Consider the following 20,740-nt stretch of genomic DNA (forward strand, 5'->3'; position numbering starts at 1 on the left):
CTCGCGCATCTGATTGGTCCGGGCTCACCTGCAGCTATGCCGCTCAGCGGGCTGTGTGCTGGACCGGTCTAACTCCTCTCAGCACCATATTCACGCAGACGAGATTCCAGGCAAGGAAAGCTAGGTCTCCATTTCTTCAGGTTTGTTCACTTCTCCGGCAGACACTTGTTTTAATATTTGACTAAAAAAAAATTTAATTTTTAAAATATCCACTCGGGTTTCTTCTCTAAATCTGTCTCATACATTCACTGATACGAATGTAGGATCTGGGCATGGCCAATATGCCTGTGAACTTCAGGGATTCTCTTAATTGCTGCCTTCACCAGACCCCTTTGGTGGTTGTCTGTTTTTAAGTCAAGCTTATTGAGCCATAATTTTCTTTCAACTCAATGACTATCCACAAATGTCTGCAGCCGTTAAGCACCACCCAAATCGTGGTGTGAAACAAGTCCTTGCCCCTCTCAGTTTCCTCGTGCCCCTTTCAGTCACTCACCTCCCTCTGGCCCACACCTGGCACCACCAACCTATTTTCTGTTCCTTGTTAACCCTTCTCTAGAATGTCCTTGAAATAGGGTGGTGGCATAATATCATATAAATTAGGACAGGTGCCTTTGTGCCTGGCTGCATAATGAGGGACACCTTTGAGATTCTTCCTCGTTGCACACAACAGACAGTTCCTTCCTTTTTACTGCTGGCTGGTATTTCACTTTACGGAAGTGCCGGTTTGTTCATTCCCTTATCCGCCGATGGACATGCAGGTGGCTCCCAGTTTTTCATTGAAATAAATCAAACCACTGTGACCACTTACCTGTGTGTCTCGTAGGAGGCATACGTTTCACTGTGTAAGAAACTGCGAACTTCCATGGGGGACGCCCCGCTTCGCGTCCCACAGCAGGGAGAGCGCCCCCTCTGCGTCCTGCAGCCCCGGTGCTCCCACTGTTGTCTGCGTGTGAGCCGTTCTGGCAGGCTGCAGTGGTATCTGACTGTGGGTCTGGGCCACTTTCCCTGGCGACTGATGGTGTTCGGCATCTTTTCATAGGCTTACTTTCCGTGTGTACGCCTTCTTTGGTGAAGGGTCAGTTTCAGTCTTTTGCCCATTTTCTTTTTTTCAGTTGGGTTGTTCATTTCCTTATTGATCATTTATCAGGTATGTGTTTTTGTAAATATTTCTCCCAGTCTGTAGCCTGCCCTTTATGTTTAACAGTATCTTTTGAATATCAAACTTTTTATGGTTTGTGATTTTTGTGTCTTTGCCAACCCAGAGTCATAAAGACTCTCCCCTATATTTTCCTTTAGAAGTATTATAGTGGTAGCTCTTACATGTAGGTCTGTGATCCACTTTGACTAAATGTTTGTAATGGGGAGAGGCAGGGTCAAGGCTGTTTTCTATACATATGGATGTCATTTCCTTTACAGAGACACTAGCCCTACAATCTGTGTGTGGTAATTTTAAAAAGCAAGAATTCCGAGAGCCCATATAATTTTGCCTCATAAAAATGGATTCCTTAATTTGGAATAGTGCCCAGGACAGGGCTGATGTTTTGTTATGTATTAAATAAGAAGCCATAGGTAGCATGTGGCAGATTTAACATCAGCTCTGTCTGACTTGCACAGAACAGTCACCCATTATTTACTGATATTTATTACATGTGTAATATCCTGTTCAAATACAACCTTCACATATTAGCTTAGAATATGGTACCTACCAGGGGGATCAAAAAATTGCTCACAAATGCTAATGATCATCCCTAGGAACTGTGACTAGTTATAAATTTCGGATGAAGGGGTTGTCTTCCTGAATCCTAAAAAACTAGCTCTTCCTGCCTTCAGGGCCATTTTACGTATTTTCAAATGTATGTGAACAGCGCTCAGGATAAGCTGGAAGTTGGGCTGGAATTCCCTGAGAGCCACCAGGAACTGCAGCATCAGAAGGCCGGGAAGGCCTGGGACATGTCGTCAACAGCTGAGGAAGGGAGGGGCCCCCCAGGAGATTACAGAGGATATGGGGTGTCTGGTGGGGCGCCCGGTGCCCACAAAAGCCTCTCAAGACAGGAAGAGTAAACTCAGGAAGGAGAAGGGATTTCCTAGTATTCAGATGTTGGCCAGTAACTCATGAAAAGCTTATTCTTATTCTACCAGGAAAATACTGTACTGTAGATTAAAAATCCTGATATGCAATGAAGTATTTTATCCTTGGAAACATCTCTCTTTATCCTTCCTGGTACATGAAGCTCTTCTTACTTCCTTACCCAAGGCGAGCTTTAAGGGTACTAAATTATGAATGTAAACAGGCACCACCTTGGAGTTGCACAGATGTGAAACAGCTTGGGGCCCTGAGTAACCACTGATATTCTACCTTTAGAGTCTGATGTTGCAGAGTTATTCTGCACGTGCACACACCCTAGCTGCCCCTTTTACAGAAATGGAAATTCCAAATTCATGAAAGCTTAGTGAGTGTCACAGGACTTGAAGTGCACTCTCTCTACAGTCGTGGTATTTAAGCAATGTGTAGTCAAGTCTGGACTCATTCTATCCACTTTTCTCAGACTTCACCTTCCAAAACTGACCCCAGACATCCCACAGATACTGCAGAAGTGATTTTGAAAGGGAAGAGGTATTGTGCCACCATCCACTCTATCAGTGACCAAAGTGCATTCTGTCTTGCTGCAGATACCACTGGAGCATAAGACCCAGGAAAATTTACTTAGAAATAGCATTTAACAAACATAAATATTAGATTTCCCTCTGACTCAGTCAGTCTGAACTTTCTTCTGATATGCAACTTCGTGCATAAGAGATTTTTCTTTTTAAAAGATACCTGTGTCCTCTCATAGGAACATCTGAAGGGGAAGGAGGGTGGGGTCGTGCAGTGATTCTCAAATGTCACTGTACTAAGAAACCCCCTGAGGATCATGTGCAATGCAGGTCAGAAGGTCTGGGCCAGGCCTGAGGCTCTGCGTTACTCACACACTCTCAGGTGGCTGATGCAGCTCACAGACCTCACCTGAGCAAGAAGTTAAATGGAAGGTGGAAGGCTTCAGAGTCAGCCCACTCCCCAGGCCTAACTGCATTAACAGTCCATTCTTCCCACCGAACCTTCCCAAGCCCCCATTGTCCCTTCTCACAAATGGGAGAGGTGCCCGCTCTATGCATTTGTCATGGTTACAAAATTGAGGAAATAAGATATACAATATCTTGAGACGTGTAACAGTGCTTCACCGCAGAGGATACACAATTAAATGGTGCTTTCCAATATCCTGTTTCCTAGGAAGTGATACATGACTGTAAATCAGATTCTCTGGTGCGGACAGGGCATAGCGTATGGTCTGTTGGCTTTTAAGAAATATTTTGTAGAAATTCTTTTGTTAAGTATATTGCAGGAATTTTAGGAGATTTAGTGATCTAGCAGCTTTTGAGATTTATATAAAAACATTTAAACTGTAGTCCTGTTTTTTTCTGGGCTAATTTTTATTTTTAACATCACTTATTACAAAAGGAAAGGAAGAGATGGAAATAACTTTTCCAAATGGGACTTTTCAACTGAGGATGGAAATTGACGATGATGATGATTAATTAGCACAGAGGGAAACCCTTTTCATCAACCCGATCGTCCCAACTGCTCCTTACAAACAAACACACCAGGTGCCAGCATGGGCAGGACATCCGAGGGAACAGTCTCACGTCCTGATCACTGAAACATGCATACAAAGGTCATCGCACTGGGACAAAAACGTCCATTCTGTCTCAGCCACACAGGGTTTGAACTGCGGGCAGGAGTGACAGTTCAGTCCCCGAGGGCCAGGCTCTGATTCGAATTCTCTCCAGCTCCTCCTGGCCCTTCCCCAGGACGGAAGCTGGGTGGAATTTTGGGAAATGTTCCATCTGTCAGAAGCTCAGGATGACTCTTTAGAGTGACACCGACTTTACTTCCACCAGAACGGCTGTAATTTTTTTAATGGAAAATAACGGTTGTTGGCAGGGATGTAGAAAAATCTGGCGCCCTCACACACTGTTGGTGGGAATGCAAAATGATGAGAAACAGTATGGCGTTCTCTCAAAAAGACGAACATGGAATTACCGTAGGATTCGGCGATTCCACTGCTAAGAAGGAACCCGAAAAAAACCAAAGACTTCAGCGGGGCACACGCTCAAGCACCTTCACAGCACCGTTCACAGCCAGACAAACAGACCACGGTCCGCCATCCACTGGGATGTCACTCAGCTCTGACGATGGATAAAGTACTGAGACATGATCACACTGGATACAGATGGACTTCAAAGTAAACGCTGTTAAGTGAAAGAAGCCAGACAAAAAAGGGTCACATATCATGCATATAATTTCATTGACATGAAATACCAAGAAGGGAGAAACCCCAAAGCAGACGGGTGGCTCGCAGCCTGGGGGTGGGGAGGAATGGAGAGTGACTGCGCGGTGGGTGCGAGGTTTCCTCTGGGGATGACGAGATGTTTTGGACCTAGAGAGAGGACATTGTGAACATACTGGGAGCCACTTTAAAAATGGTCAGTTTTATGTGATGGGAATTTCACCTCCATTAAAAGAAAAAAGTAACAACTTGCTCCAGAAAAGGAAAGACTGGAGTTTTCTTCCCAAAGTCAGACTTCCCAGCCGAGACTTTATGGTTAAAAAGAAGTTCCCTGACGATGGAAGGAAAAGGAGTCCGTGATGGCGTCAGTCACGTTCCCCGTGAAAGAGAGTCGAAGAAAGGTTCGCCAATCCAAGACAGGAATGTGGCTTTGTCATCATTCAGACACACAGATTTCGTTTTGATGAGTAGTGGATGTTCCCCTTAGTTGGCTCCATTCACTAATCCCCTGGAGAGAGATTTAGTTTATGGACAGAAAAAATGACAGTACTAATGAGGAACATTTTATCCCCCAAAGGACACGCCCTGTAAACACAGACAAGCCTCATCATGATTAGGGAACATGGGGCTTAGGGGCATGGTATATAATCACAAGACGGTTATATTCTCACAGAGACACAAACAGAACAAAAATGAGCACAACTGGGAAAGTCATAAAAATCAGAATCAAAGCATATTTTGTCCCCAAATTTGTAACAAATGTAGCATACTGAGACTCCTGACTAGAAGCTAACTAGCATGAGCCTGGGGTATCAAGAGTCCAAGGGCAGGGCTGTCTGCCTTGGACCACAGTCCTCCTCCCCTCCCTGTCTGAGTGTGACCGCTCCAGGAGCCTCATGGAAGAGGAACCACAAAGTGCTCATCCTTTTCTGACTGGCTTATGTCACTTTGTGTAAGGTCCTCAAGCTTCATTCGTGTTGTGACATGTGTCAGAACTTCCTTTCTAAGGTGAATAATATTTCATTACATGGATGACCCACATTTTGTTTTTCCATTGATCCATCGATGGACACTTGGCTCCCACCTCTTAGCTATTGTAAAAATGCTGTGGTGAATATGGATGTAGAAATAATCTGTTTAAGTCTCTGCTTTCAATTCTTTTGAGTATCATCCCATAACTATTGTATGCATTATGTCAAGGTAGAGATTTAAAAAATCTTAGAAATTGGTTTGGAACTTTTTTTTTTAATTTAAGAAAAGGACATTTTAAAAAAACCAAGTTGATTCTTTCCAGCCCAATATTATCATTTCACAGTGGCGTCACTTTAGTAATTTAGGATTATTTTCTCTTACATTTAATAGTTTTTTCCTTTTAGCTCCGTGAATTCTTTCTTTGCCAGAAGTCACTTTGTGGTTATGGTGCAGAAGGTGGTAGTTACATATAATGTTTTCTGAAGATTATAGCTCTTTAAGAATAAAAGTGTGTTTTCTAAAGCAATATGACTGAAAGTGCTCATTCATTGCTATTAATTGTGGAAATTGAATGTGTGTTGTTTCTACAGGGTCAGCCAGGGCCGGTGGGCCCCCAGGGATACACCGGGCCCCCAGGGCTGCAAGGATTCCCAGGACTGCAGGGCCGCAAAGGTGACAAGGGTGAAAGAGGTGCTCCTGGGATCACAGGACCGAAAGGCGACGTGGTATGGAAAACATGGTACTTCCGCTCATTTTATAGAGGGCAGTGGGTGTACTGACCTCCACTAAGTTTGTTTGCCTTTTTTATAGGGAGCAAGAGGCGTTTCTGGATTCCCTGGTGCTGACGGAATTCCTGTAAGTTTTTGTAAGATTAGAATTTTAAAACACTGTACGCATGTGAACCAATACATTTATGACTCTACAGAAACATCTTGAGCTAAACCTCCTTTTTTGTTTATGACATAAAACTTGTGGGGCTATATGTGCATCTCTTTCCCCTGGAATCCAGTCAAACGTTGGACAAATTGTTTCTTAGACTTGGCTTCGGAACTGAGGATACTTTGCTAGAAGTGGACAGTTGTTTTGTAATGAAAAGCTAGTGCCTTGCTGAGATATGCCCAATAAAGAGCCAGTCTTGAACTTTTGTTTGAACTGTAGAACAACCTGAAGATAAAGTAGCACAGCCAAGGACGTGGATGGAAGGAATACCTGCTGAACATTTGTGTAGCTTCTCAAATTCTTTGTAGTAACCACACGTGAACGAGAAGAGGCATGGATTATCCATGAGAAAATCTCAACATGCAATATAATGTGTTTTTCTAACCTAGTTTACTTTACTTCTTGTGGCACAAAAAAAATAAACAAAGCAGCCTGAGTCACAGCCGTCTTCGCAGGGATCTGCAGCAGATTTCCCAGGGCCGGCTTCCTGCAGATGCCCTGCTCCGGGGCAGATGCGTCCGTCACACTCTCAGACCCACCCCGTCTGCCTGCTGCTGGAGTTTGGGAGCATCTGCTCTGGGGCCCTCACACATACACAGTGTCGGCACCCGTGCCCTCCGGATAGGCGTCCTCTCTCACCATCTCACATGTGCACACGCATGCTTATGCATGTGTGCGCACACTCACCTATGCAGCGGTGTGCACACATGCACACATCCCCCCGGCCACACTAACAGGGCTGCCCCCTTGCAGAAGAACAAAGGAAGAGTGTGAGTCATCACAGAGAGTTGCTTTTTCTTCCAATTTTCAGCTCTGCATTCAAGAAGGCTTTGGCCACAGTAGAAGGAAGCAGTCAGAGCTAAAGAAAGGAAGTCACAGTGACTATGACATGAGACCTGCGTGACCACTGATCCTAGGTGTTGCCTGGATGGGGCACTCAGACAGATAATGTCGGCTCTCAACAGATAAGGACATAGCATTCACACTAGTCAGAATCTGGAGATTTCAAGAATGAGACAAGTAATGAAAGTTTTTCTACCAACTACCTCAAACTAAATCGCCCACTTTTTGAACTACTTTCTTGACTCTGAACTGTTCATCATTTTTTGTCTTCTGGAAGTTGAACTCTGAGTCTAAATGGAGTGACATTATGGAAAAATATTGTAACTAATCTGTGTCATATTTTAGTTCATTTTTCCACCTCATACTCATTTAATATCAGAAGCAAATATTTCACAAGAAAGAAAGAAAGAAATCATATGGGGGAGTGATCATGGTGAGCAAGCAGATAGCTGATCATTTTTTATAGAATCTTGGTGCTGCTAAATATAGTCACTTTAAGCACAGAACTCTTATACTATATATCAACTTAAATGTCACCTGCCATATCTAAGCTGTTAACGAGTGTAGCACTTGAAGGACCTTGGTAATTTTAGCTATTTAGAAGTCATACATAAAAAATGATGTGCAGTAAAATCTTCGAGTTGTATCATACAGAAATGTATCTAATCAGATGAACAAAAAGAGATGGGCATTTAGGTCAATATAACTGATATTTTTCTTTGAAGCACAATTTCAAAAGAATTGATATACAAACTCAAAGTGACTTAAATCAATTCTAAGGAAATCAGAAAGACCAACAGCAGACAGGTAATTCAGGAGAAGAATGAGGAACTCGATGGCACATTTTAAGCAAAGGCATCCTAGGATACCACACATCCTGAACAGAACATCTGCATAGCTTGTTTCCTCAGGCTGGATTTGAAAGATGAGCTTTCAGAAACCCTCCCGAAAGAGACCTTGGCTTTGAAGACCATCAGACAGCTGGCTCTGGAACATAATTGTGCAGCACGGTTCCCAGAAGCAGTCGGGATTTCTCTGACCCCCAGAGGGCTGACTAGAAAGTCTGCTGGGTCTCTTATCTGGTGGCCCCCCCTTAAAGCAATGGCTTTGAACAGCTCAAGCACAACGATGTGCAAACAAAAGAAAAAGTATACTTTTCTTATTATATTTCTTAGTAGTATTTAGAGCACAGACACTCTGTAGAATGTGTTCATTTGTCTTGAAATTTTACAGATTTCTCATGGCCTCAAAAATCAATCTGAGATATATGTTTGGCCTATTATCAAGGAAATCAACATTTTAAAGAGCCACATAATAAGAAAGCCTCTTTAGTGTAAACAATAACAAAATGGGCTGTGGTCTCATAATGCATAAATTATAGATTGTTAACCCCACGCTCGGAACGTCTCCCGGGACCAGCTGAGGTGCCCCCAGACCTCACCTGGCCCTCCCTAGTATTCAGAAGACATTCGACCGTGTTGCCTCCCCTCTCTCACCACACACGTAGAACACCTGACTTGCTTTCTATTCATGTTTAAAATCTAAAAAGGGGCGTCCCCACAGAACATAAACAGAGGAAATCGGTTCTTCCAGCTATGCCTTAGCCATTGGCTCTCTTAATTGTGTAGGACGTGCGTCTGTCAAACTACCCAGAGCCAGTTGGCCACCACAGATAACGGCATCTTTGTTGTCCCTGAGAAGAGGATTGCTGCTTCTAGAACCTTTTTCTAGAATGTTTTAATCCAAGCTTAAATGTTTGCCCCCGCCAAACCGGGCCTCCCAGTCGCCCAATGCAGCAAGGTAGTAAAAATGCTGAGACAGTTTACTGCCCACCAAAACCCTTGAGAAACAGAACTTCTTCTTGAAGGCTTTTTCCTGCTTGGAACTCCGCCTCTGTGCCCCTGTCTACTTAATCATTCATTCATTCATTCATTCATTTGGAGTTGGCTCTCCCCTTGGATTCATGGCTGGGGCATCTCTGGTGAGAAGATTTGATACTGTTTTATCACACAGTTATATGAAAACTAAACACCTACGGGCTGGATGACTTAATGCCATTTCTTGTTCCCAGGGACACCCTGGGCAAGGTGGACCCAGAGGACCACCTGGCTATGATGGCTGCAATGGGACCAGGGGAGATGTGGGCCAGCAGGGACACCCCGGCTCCGAGGGCTTCCCCGGACCTGCTGTGAGTATCATCAGCCCAGCACGTGCAGTCCACAAGGTTGACTCTGAACCTGGGTGGCTGGCACTTGTTGGCGGAAATGCATGGAAGAGGCTGTATCCCGGGCTCTCTCTCATGGTCCCGGGAGGCCCAGCACAGGACCCTGAAGACACTGTCTTAGAGAAACTTTCTAAGGATGGTGTGTTGCCTTCATTTCACTCACTTGTAGGGGCTGCAGGCACATGCTACACCTGCCTTTTATACTGAGAGAAAATTGCTCGTATTTTATTGGTCAGGATGAAGTCCACATCCCTGCTGAGATTTTCTTGCAGACATCTAGGCATGATTTTCCTGAATTCGAATAACTTTATTTTCTGTATTCATTTTTAAATGTTAGCTTAGAAAATCATTGGTTGGTTTATATTGGTCACTCCCACCTTCTTCCAAGTGTCACTTCATTTCCTCCCATGCTCTGATTCAAGTAACCGTGAATCATAGGGTAAGCATAAAACTAAAATTTTAAAAAGCTTAAAGCTTGACAAAGTTAGTAGTCACCATCTTTATTAGATTCTGAAATCCATTGTGACTTGAAAGAACGATGGTACGCTTCAGCATATACAATACAGGAGTTTGTTCTTTTTTTAAGGGAGAACTTTCACATATTGATCTATCTCGTGGCCTCATTTAGTTTTCAGTGTCTTTGCAAAGAGTATGGAGACATTGTTAGGTAGCATATTGCCACCCTCTTGCCACCAAAATACTGCAGATTCAGGATCACACTCACATTTGATTTGGTAGAACTGGTTTGAGGGGGGAGTAACAGTCATGAATGCATTTCACCTGTTCCCCTGAGGCCGCTCGGTGTCCGGCTCACCTGCAGGTCTTCCAGCTCCTGCTCCTCTGACTCTTTTTTACACGGTTCAACTTTTAATAAGCTGCATCATTTTCTAGTCCATTCTAATAAAATAACTTTTGTCAGCAACAAGTATATTCATTACTTTAAAATATTGATTTTATATGTAGATAGTAAGACATGTATACATGTACATATGTAGTATGCACATACCATGTATTTTTGACACGATTTTAGTTTTAAAGAGTGACTCAGTGTCTCTCCCACAAACGGTGCTTCAGAAGGCAGGTTAACATTTTCAGTACACTAATGCCAAAGAAAACACAAAATAACACTACACAGAAGAAGAACATGTTGGTATACTAAAGGATTAGTTTACTGAGCATTCATTTGGGGTTTTGAAAATAATTCAAATCCTATAAAGTATTTCCATTGTAACTTTAAAGAAAGATACTACTGGATAAACATGAAAGTAAAAGTCTCACCTTTGTGGTTGAATAAGTGTAGTGCTTGGTCTATAGAATAAACTAAACAAGCCATATGAGTAATTAGATGTTGCCCATAGAAGTCAATATCGAATCATCCAAATGACTGTAGCTGCTCTAAATGTTAATGGACTATCTTTGCCTTTTTCCTCTTTCTACCACATACGTATTACTTTAGGGGCCCCAAGGACCCAAAGGGCAGAAAGGTGAACCTTATGCACTATCCGAAAAGGACCGTGACAAATACAGGGTAAGTTTGCTAGAGATGGGAGACCTGATTAAGTGATCCAGTGTAAATTATTGATGAACAAAATTGATTTCCAAGTAAAGTCTGAGTTGTAAGAATGAATGGAGTAGAGGAGTGCACAGACAGAATAATGGAATAATCCAAAATCATGTCTACTTAAAAAATCACCTTCATTCTTTTCAGGATGTTTTTCCATCTTACATTAAATTGTGGGTACATCCTCTCCCATATTCAAAATACCTTAGATATTAGGTTGATTAACATTACCGAGTCCTGTTAGGGTCATTATAACTCATATACTTATTTACAGTGTTGTAGTAAAATGTAACTAAGTCTGAAGATCAGCTTAAAAATTAGAACTCTTAAAATTATTTCTTCTCAATAGGGTGAACCTGGAGAGCCTGGATTGGTTGGTTTCCAGGTAAGTTTTCTTTTTATCGGATGATGATCCTAGAAAACTTAAGAATTCAGGACTCCAAATACCAGTCAACCGCTCTTAATGGCCTTCTTTTATTGCCTGTCCTTAGGGGCCTCCCGGCCGCCCTGGGTCTATGGGACCAATGGGTCCAGTTGGAGTTCCAGGAAGACCGGTAAGTATGTGCTCATACATATGTGCTCACTCTTGGACCATTGCCAAGGCATCCTCTAGCAATGCAGCTCCTTCAACTGTTGATACAGGTGAAAGTTCCACTGTACAACTATAATGCTTGTGATCGCTACAAAACAGAACAGGTCACCCCTTGCCTATATTTTGCTGCTATTAAGTTTGAAGAATGAGAACCCAAATTTGTGGTCACCAGATCACTGCCAACTATGTCAAATTTAAACTTGCTACTGGCTGGGTGCTATTCCAGTCACACACAAGGTCTCTCTGCCCACACCCAGCCAGCTGACCAGGGGGCTGTCATCCCTGGGCAAAGCAAACCAAAGTCCAGCTGGGTGATAAGAAGGAAGTGGGCTCTGCCTAGACTTGGCCACCACAGCTGGTGTGTCATACCTGGGCATCATCATTATGGAAGGTGTATCACACCTGGGCATGGCCATCATAGCAGGTGTATCACATCTGTGCTTGACCATCCTAGCAGGTATGTGACACCTGGGCATGGCCATTATAGCAGGTATATCACACCTGGGCATGGCCATGATGGCAAAATTATACTACACCTGGGTATGTCCATCACAGCAGGTGCATTGACCTGGTCATGGCCATTATAACAAGTAAAATATTGGACATTGATTAATAAAATGGCCCTAGTGCCCCACCTGAATGGGAGTCTAGGGGTTTTTACTGCTCCCACAGTTCAAATGTTAAGAGTAAGGTACCCTGGCTGGTGTAGCTCAGTGGATTGAGTGCAGGCTACAAACCAAAGGGTTGCCAGTTCAATTCCCAGTCAAGACACATGCCTGGATTGTGGACCAGGTCTCCGGTACTGAGGTGTGCAGGAGGCAACCACACATTGATATTTCTCTCCCTCTCTTTCTCCTTCTCTTCCCCATCTCTAAAAATGAATAAATAAAATCTTTAAAAAAAAAGAGTAAGGTGCAACAAGACAAATACTTGGATGAAGGAGGGGAGAGGAGGGGAGAGGAGGAGAAAGGAGAGCAGCCCCCAGGCCACTCCCACCACTGCATAAGGGACCCAGGAAATACACTGGCAAGTTCAGGAAGGTTTTTGACTCTCATTCCACACATTTTTTAATAGTAAGACCAATAAACCTTAAGTTTAAGAAGGAGAGATTTTGGCTTCAGGTGAGAGAGACCTCACAAAAAACAACTGCTCAAGCTGAGGGACATTCTCAAGGGAGGTTGTGGTATCAGGCTCTTGGCAGATATTGGGAAACAGTGGGGACACGTGTGCTTGGAAAGAGTATTCATAACTTCCTTGAGGCTATAGATAATAATAATAATAATTGATTTAATTGATGTTTTTACAAATCAAGTTTCCCTAGTGTTGTAAAAGTTGTTTTTGCAAATAGCCCACTGCTATGAAAGATTTGACCAAATGGAATGAAATAGGGATTCTATGATGAGAGGTTATCTTCTCTCCTCTCCTGTTGCATATGGTTGTTGACTCAAAGCAGACACGCCACATGGTTGGGAGCGGGGGTTATACTTTAAATACACAGTTCAGGGAAATATGAAACAACAGGTTGTACTGCCTGGGTCCTTGGCTGATTTGACAACTTCTTCGTATGATAAGTTCTTCGTATGGCCATTAAAATCACCTGCTGTCCCCCACCTGTCCACTTCTGTGTACTTAGACACAAACTTTTGTTTTCATGCACTTTTAAAACTTCATCGTAAGTGGGGTGTTGACACTGAATTCTTTGCAGACAGACACATGGTGATGTTTGTGGGTGGACTTTCCAGTATCGGCCTGTAGATTAATTCTGCCTGTGAACATTAGCTGACCAGCAGAAAGTGCTAGACAGTGGCCAGCAGGCAACTCCAGAGGGAGTCCTTAGAAACGGTCTCCGCAGTGGAGGGCCTGGGGCCTTGGAGAGGGAGCAGAGCAAACATGGTTGGAGGGGGCTTGGAGAGGGAGCAGAGCTAAGGCATGGGTGAAGTCAAAAGTCTAAACTCAGGAAAGCTAACCCAAAACAGCTGTGTGTGGACAGCCGGCCAATTCTGGGAACTGGGCCTGACCCCAGCCCTCTACCCCCCGGCCATTCCTGCCTGCTGAGACAGATGTATCAGAAACCTCTATACATACAACATGATGTTCTAAATATACAGTGAATGGCTTTCCCAGACCTTCTAGCAGATGTTATCTGGGTCCTGGGATAAATAAACAGTTTACAGATTTCTTTGTATTTGTGCAGGGACCGCCTGGACCCCCTGGACCAAAAGGACAGCAAGTAAGTTGATTGTTGGGGGTGAGGAGAGGGAAGGGGGGACTTACACATCTGTGTATATTTTCTGGACCATACAGCTACTTAATGGGCAACTATAGATTGCTTATTTCATGATGATAACCATTTTGTAGGTTTGTAAGACGTAATGTTATAAACTCCAAAGATAAATCCAGCGGTACCTCTGGAGTAGCTGGCACATGACATCAGTGCATGTGTTAAATGATTTGTTTGCAAATCACAGAACATTCCTGTTGTATGAGAATCACACTGGTAACTGTTTGATTGGGAATCAAGATTTAGGGACAGCTCGTTTTTATCTGTATACGTAAATTTATGAGAATGGGCAAAATATAGCCATGTGGGTGTGCAGGGTGGGGGACGGGTACCAGTGGCTTTCCTACCTGGATGTAATTAGGTTCTGCAAGACTGTCGTGTCAGCCTCTAGGGATATATAGTCAATGATTTTCAACTTCGGCTGGAGCCCAAAGCTGTACTGCTTGTACCAGAGAACGATTATTAAGTTGGTTAGAGCACAGCAAAGTAGGTGGCTTTTTAGAACTTGGAGACAGAGCTAGAGTTCATTGCAGTTTGTGAAAGTTGTTAGGTGAATTTCCAAGACAAACAGTAGGAGGTTAGTGAAGGAAGTATTTGATCAAAACTTGACATGAGACTATGCTATACACGTAATACAAAACAATACTGAATGTAAACTGTAATTTTAAAAATTTTTTTAAATTGATATGAGTCAGCTACTGGGCCACCATTACCAACATTTAAGGACTACTCCGTGGCCTGCACGTGGCTAAGGCCATCTCCCAGCCTGTATACTCCCATGCCTGCGCCACAGAGTCCCATCTCTGTGACCTCCTGGAGACCTCATCTGCCACCACCCCCAGGCCTGCAGGTCCCATCACCTCTGACAGGGCTTCCGGCTAGGGCTGGAGCTCATTAAAGCCACTGTCTCCACCACTGGGCTCCCCACTGTCTGGCAGCCCTGAGCAGGGTGGGAACGGCCCACAGCCAAGAGAAGCAGCCAAGAGAAGCAGATGTAGGATGGGGTGGCTAGCCCCAAGGTCACCTCAGATCCCCACTTGGCTGTAACACAAAAGGCCCTCACCCCCTACCAGGTCACTTCCTGGTGACTTGGACAACCAGCTCATGAGGCTAAGGGACCATGGGGTCCCAAGCAGATCTCATTCTGATCTAGCCTGGCTGCATTTCTGTGCTTTGATTTCAGCTCCCAGCCAGGTGGGAAAGAAGCAAAAACGCAGAAATTAATTAAATGCTTTTTTTTTATTTTCAGAGGCATTAAGGGGGCGGGAGGTATACTGCAGAGAGAGATCGGACAAGGTCCTACGTGATCTTTCATGGAGATGGGAATGTAGATACCCCAAGAAAGAAGCAATTGTTTCAAGGTCAAAACAAAAGTATTACTTCTATAATGTAGTACAGGCATACCTCATTTTATTGCACTTTGCTTTATTGTGCTTCAAAGATATTGTGGTTTTTTACAAATCGAAGTTTTGTGGCAACCCTGAGTGAAACAAATCTGTTGGCATCATTTTTCCAGCAGGCTCAGGTGGTGGTTAGCATTTATTTAGCTATAAAGTATTTTTTAATATATTTTATTATGCTATTACAGTTGTCCCATTTCCCCCCTTCTCTCCCCTCCACCCTGTACCCCCTCTCCTACCCACATTCCCCCCCTTTAGTTCATGTCCATGTCATACTTATGAGTTCTTTAGCTTCTACATTTCCCGTACTATTCTTGCCCTCCCCCTATCTATTTTCAACCTACATTCTATGCTACTTATTCTCTATACCTTTCCCCCTCTCTCCTCCTCCCACGCGTCTGCTGCTAACCCTCCATGTGCCCTCCATTTCTGTGGTTCTGTTCCTGTTCTAGTTGTTTACTTAGTTTCTTTTGGTTTTGCTTTAGGTGTGGTTGTTAATAATTGTGAGTTTGCTGTCCTTTTACTATACACGTCTTTTCTTTATCTCCTTTTCTTAGATAAGTCCCTTTAGCATTTCATAAAATAAGGGCTTGGTGATGATGAACTCCTTTAACTTGACCTTATCTGAAAACCACTTTATCTGCCCTTCCATTCTAAATGAGAGCTTTGCTGGATAGAGCAATCTGGGATGTAGTTCCTTGTCTTTCATGACTTGGAATATTTCTTTCCAGCCCCTTCTTGCCTGTAAGGTCTCTTTTGAGAAATCATCTGACAGTCTGATGGGAACTCCTTTGTAGGTTACTGTCCCCTTATCTCTTGCTGCTTCTAGGATTCTCTCCTTCGTTTTTACCTTGGCTAATGTAATTATGATGTGCCTTGGTGTGTTTCTTCTTAGGTCCAATTTCTTTGGGGCTCTCTGAGCTTCTTGGATTTCTTGAAAGACTGTTCCCTTTGCCAGATTGGGGAAGTTCTCCTTTATTATTTGTTCAAATACGTGCTCAATTTGTTGCTTTTCCCCTTCCCATTCTGGTACCCCTATAATTCGGATGTTGGAACGTTTAAAGGTGTCCTGGAGGCTCTTAAGCTTTTCCTCGTTTTTTTTAATTCTTATTTCATCATGCTTTTCTGCTTGGTTGATTCTATCTTCCTTCTGGTCCACTGTATTGTTTTGAGACTCAGATTCCTTCCTTTCACTATTGGCTCTCCCCCGTATGTCTTCCTGCATCTCTTTTATGGTAACCTGCATCCTTTCATCTAATTTGCGCCCAAAATCAACCAATTCCGTGAGCTTTCTGATCACCAGTGTTTTGAACTGTGCATCTGATAGATTGGCTATTTCTTGGTTGCTCAAAAGGATGAGTCCTGGGGGGCTGATCTGTTCTGTTGGAAACATGTCTTTCCCTGTCTCTCCTTTTTTTTCTCCCGGTCTGGTCGCTCTTGTTACGGTGGGAGGCCGAGCCTTAGGTGTTCACCGGGGCTGCGCACCCCAGTCGCTAGAGTGTGACGTTATATGTGGGGACGGGGACGGGAGTGGGGACAGGAGGGAACAATGGCGGTAGTTCCGTTCTCCTGGGCTCAGACCCTTCTCTGGGATCCTGGGCTGCAAGCTCTGCCCTGGTCCAGCTGCCCCACTGGGTCCACCAGCCACAGCTTGTGCACTCAGGGATCACCACTGCGTTCTTGCACCTCGGATGGCTGTCGCGCCGATTTCACGCCAAACTTTCCCCAACCTCCATGCGCCGCCGACCCGCGCTAGCCCCGTACCCGACCGGCTCATCTTCTCCCACCAGTCTGGATGTACGGGTCCACCTCAACTTCTTGGCTGTCCGACTTCCATTCAGACAAATCCTCTGTCAGTTCTGGGTGTTATTCTGTCTGTAAATTATTGTTGTTCTAATCTTGGTTGTGCAAGGCGGTACGGTGCGTCCACCTATTCCTCCATCTTGCCAGATGTCCCCAGCTATAAAGTATTTTTTAATTATGATACACACATAGTTATTTTAGACAATGTTATTGCACACCTAGTGGACTACAGTAGAGTATAAACATAACTTTTACATGCATAATGAAACCAAAAAACATTATGTGATTTGCTTTATTGTGGTACTTACTTTATTGTGGTAGTCTGGAACTGAACCTGCAATATCTCCCAGGTCTACCTGTGTAGTTTTTCACCTGTGCCTATTATAGACACCAAAGTCAAGTCAGTTCTCCCATACATGGGAACTCCACTCATGAAACTATGAAATACTTGCTAAGGCACTTGGCCTAGCTTTGTCTCTTGGGCAAAAAGGAAAATGAAGACATCGTATAAAACCCCAAGAATCACCGTCCCCTAAAATCATTAGAGGATAGGAAATGTTTATGTGAAATTAGGATTATCTTACCAAAAATGAGAAATAGCTGAGGCAGAGGAAAGAATGAATCACGATCTTCAAATATGGGACTCACAGTGTGGAGGTGGGTTGGCTGCTTTCTAAGTCTGAAGGGTCCAGCAAATGCTTCGAGTCACTAACCTATAGAGATGCTACAGGGGCAGTTAAGAGTCAGAAAGACCTGGGATCAAACCTAGCGCTGCCACTCGTTAGCTGTGAGGCCTTGCTCAAAGGAAGTGACCATTTGACCATCTGTGACACCCAGACTCATGCTGTGGTGCTGGGGACTAAAAAGAGAGTGGAGCATTTAGCATATGTACCCTGGACTGTTCTAGTCCTCACAGCCGGTGCAGAGTCGATGATACAGTCAGTTTGCTGACCATCAGGATGTTTGTAGAGCAGAATACACTTCAAAAGGCAAATAGTAAACTATCCCCCAAAACAACAAAATAGCTGCTTTTAGTCCACTATTTCTGAGGTTTTGCTTAGAGTATAAAATAAAGAATGTCTTAAAACCCTATCTATACCAAACGAATATCGTATCATGTTTATGAACCCCAGAGTTCCGTCACTTAGGTTTCATCTTGGGGAACGCTCAGAATACACTACGAAGTGCCAACTCCTGCAGCTGATACATCATCCCGGTCTGCTCCTGTTCGGAGTGTGTGAAATCCTGGCTCAGACTTTTGTTACACATTTACATATGGAAATAGCAAAACAAAAGACAGTAACTTTCTTTTTTAACTTTATTTTTCAATTACAGTTTACATTCAATATTATTTTGTATTAGCTTCAGGTGTATGGCATAGTGGGTAGACATTTATGTGATTTATGAAGTGATTCCCCCCCATAAATCTAGTACCTTCCAACACCCTACATAGTTATCACAATATTACAATCTGTATTCCCCATGCTGCACTTTACATCCCTGTGACTGTTTTTGTAACTGCCAATTTGTACTTCTTATCGCTTCACTTTTCTCACCCATCTCCCCTGTCCCCCTTCTCTCTGGCAACCTTCAGTTTGATCTCTGTATATGTGAATCTGTTTCTATTTGTTTGAGTAACTTACTTTCTGTGATTAGTTTCTGGGAGATAAAGTCAGGATGTTGTGCAAGGGGAATTGTCCAGTGATGTTGCAAATAAACTTTAGGTGTCTTTTTCAAAAATAAAAACTATTTTACTCTGATTATTGACTTTTAAAAACTTACAGAAAACTATTTATCTTTCAGGGCAACAGAGGACTTGGTTTTTATGGAGAAAAGGGTGAAAAGGTAAAGGAAATGTAATAGATTAGAGCAGATGCATGAGGTGTTTAGTAGTTAGGAAAAAAATTTAATGACTATGTTTTATATTGTCCTCCTGAGGTGATCTGCAAATAGACCACTTGCATAGGAAATAATTATTATAATAAAGTGCCAAGCCATCAAACACACTTCAGTGATAGTTATGGAGCAAGAAGACAGTAAAAGTGCACCCTCTAGGGCGGCCCCAGACCTCTGCCACAGACATAACTCCAGTCGTTCTCTGACTTGGGGGATCCAAGAGTGACTGAGGAGACAGAAACCCGAGCCTGAGACTACTGTGGCGCCAGCTTGAGGACCAGGTGACATGGCCAGCTCTGGTTGGGCTCAAAAGCAGGAAGGAGGATCGCATGGACTTTTGTAATCGCCCGCAGTGTCAGGATTCAAAGACCACATAGCCTTCGAACAGGTCACTTGAGATCAGGTACATGAAAAGCTCCACACAGCACCCACACCCAGTGAGGTAAACCCAGCAACACGCAATCCCGTCACCCCAAAACCTGTAAAACAGATTGGCTCATTTGGTGTCATTTAAGCATTTTCATTTTGTTTTACTTTTTAATTGAATAGCACATTAAACTTTCACTACTCAGGTGTTAAAAGGACTTTGTTCTTTGTGTTAATACCCTACAAGAAACTATAAAAGAAAAACATTGAAACATCTAAATACATAAAAGTTTAAATTCTTGTACAATGAAATATAACAAAATAGTAAAATAACATAAAAAGCAGATAAACCTAGGAAGAAATAATTGGGTAAAGAGAAGAATAGTCACATTATATAAAATGGAAATGACATTAATGTCTGTAATCTATAAAATGTTTATTTAAATTGTTAATAAAAAAACATAGGTAAAGAGGAGATGAATAAACTGTTTGGGTATTTTTTAGGTGTGATATTAGCAGACACTCAGAGCACACTGTGGAGTACCACTTCTGCAGCTAACACATGGTCTCAGTTTCCTCCTGTTCATATTATGTGAGGCCTGGGCCCAATCTGATATTATATAATTTACACATGGAAAGTGCTAAAGAAACCACAATAACATTCTTGTTATATCACGTAGTTCCCAGGAGGTCAGGTGAGCATATTATGTTAGGATAGTTGTCCAGTAAAGTCACAGATCTATGGATTTCACCATTGTGTACTGCAGAGAAGAGTGATTCTTGCTAATGGTAAAAATACAAATTGAAACAATCTTTAGATGTTATACTGATTGAAGATGCTACTTTTTATTGTATAACAATACCCTTAAGGGTGAAGTAGTCGTGAAACTGGAGTAATCATTCACTCCTTGGACACTTCTTATATCTTGGTACCAATCCCAGAAAGCAATAGAGTGATACCTGTTAAGAACTATAAATACATTTAGCCCTCAGACCTAATAATTTCCTTGTTTGGAAATGTATCATGAGGAAGTAATTCCACAGAAGCAAATGCAGCCCAAAATTATGAACAACCTAACCAACTTTTATGCAAACACAATTATTAACACAAGTGGAATACAAATAATTTCACGTTATGATTATTTCATTTTAAATTATGGCTTTTGTATATTATAAATATAACACTACAAAATTGATGTGCATGGGGTAATATGCAAAGAGCGAAAATGAAGTTTGTGGTGAGATCATGCTTTTATTAAATGTTGGTAGTGTCTTCTCAATATAAAAAGACTACTGCTTTGCTAAACTATTCACAGGGTGAGATGGGACTGCCAGGACCCAATGGGATTCCATCAGACGGCCATGAGGTCGTAAAGCCTACGCCGGTAGAGATCCGTCCAGATATGTATAAGGTAAAGGGGCTTCACTGAAATAGACTGTATTCCCAGTTGAACTTAAAAAAGAGAGAGAGACAAGGGAAAAAGATAAATTTCTTCAATTTTATTCAAACAGTTGCACTTGAAGAAGAAAAGGCCTCA

General features: G+C 42.8%; 1 protein-coding gene across 3 annotated transcripts in view; it reads left to right on the plus strand.

Moving 5' to 3' along the window:
- The window catches only part of COL4A2 (collagen type IV alpha 2 chain), a 188,051-nt gene that overhangs the window by 105,017 nt on the left and 62,294 nt on the right, over window positions 1–20,740 (plus strand). For all 3 annotated transcript variants that reach the window (XM_036011456.1, XM_028526656.2, XM_036011455.1), the window contains exons 5-13: window positions 5,888–6,022; window positions 6,108–6,152; window positions 9,151–9,267; window positions 10,760–10,831; window positions 11,214–11,249; window positions 11,356–11,418; window positions 13,651–13,686; window positions 18,744–18,785; window positions 20,519–20,614. In XM_036011456.1, coding sequence (XP_035867349.1) covers window positions 5,888–6,022; window positions 6,108–6,152; window positions 9,151–9,267; window positions 10,760–10,831; window positions 11,214–11,249; window positions 11,356–11,418; window positions 13,651–13,686; window positions 18,744–18,785; window positions 20,519–20,614 — 642 coding nt within the window. The remainder of the gene's footprint in view (window positions 1–5,887; window positions 6,023–6,107; window positions 6,153–9,150; window positions 9,268–10,759; window positions 10,832–11,213; window positions 11,250–11,355; window positions 11,419–13,650; window positions 13,687–18,743; window positions 18,786–20,518; window positions 20,615–20,740) is intronic.

The sequence above is a fragment of the Phyllostomus discolor genome, chromosome 11 (genome assembly GCF_004126475.2).
Source record: "Phyllostomus discolor isolate MPI-MPIP mPhyDis1 chromosome 11, mPhyDis1.pri.v3, whole genome shotgun sequence".
Taxonomy (NCBI): Eukaryota; Metazoa; Chordata; class Mammalia; order Chiroptera; family Phyllostomidae; genus Phyllostomus; species Phyllostomus discolor.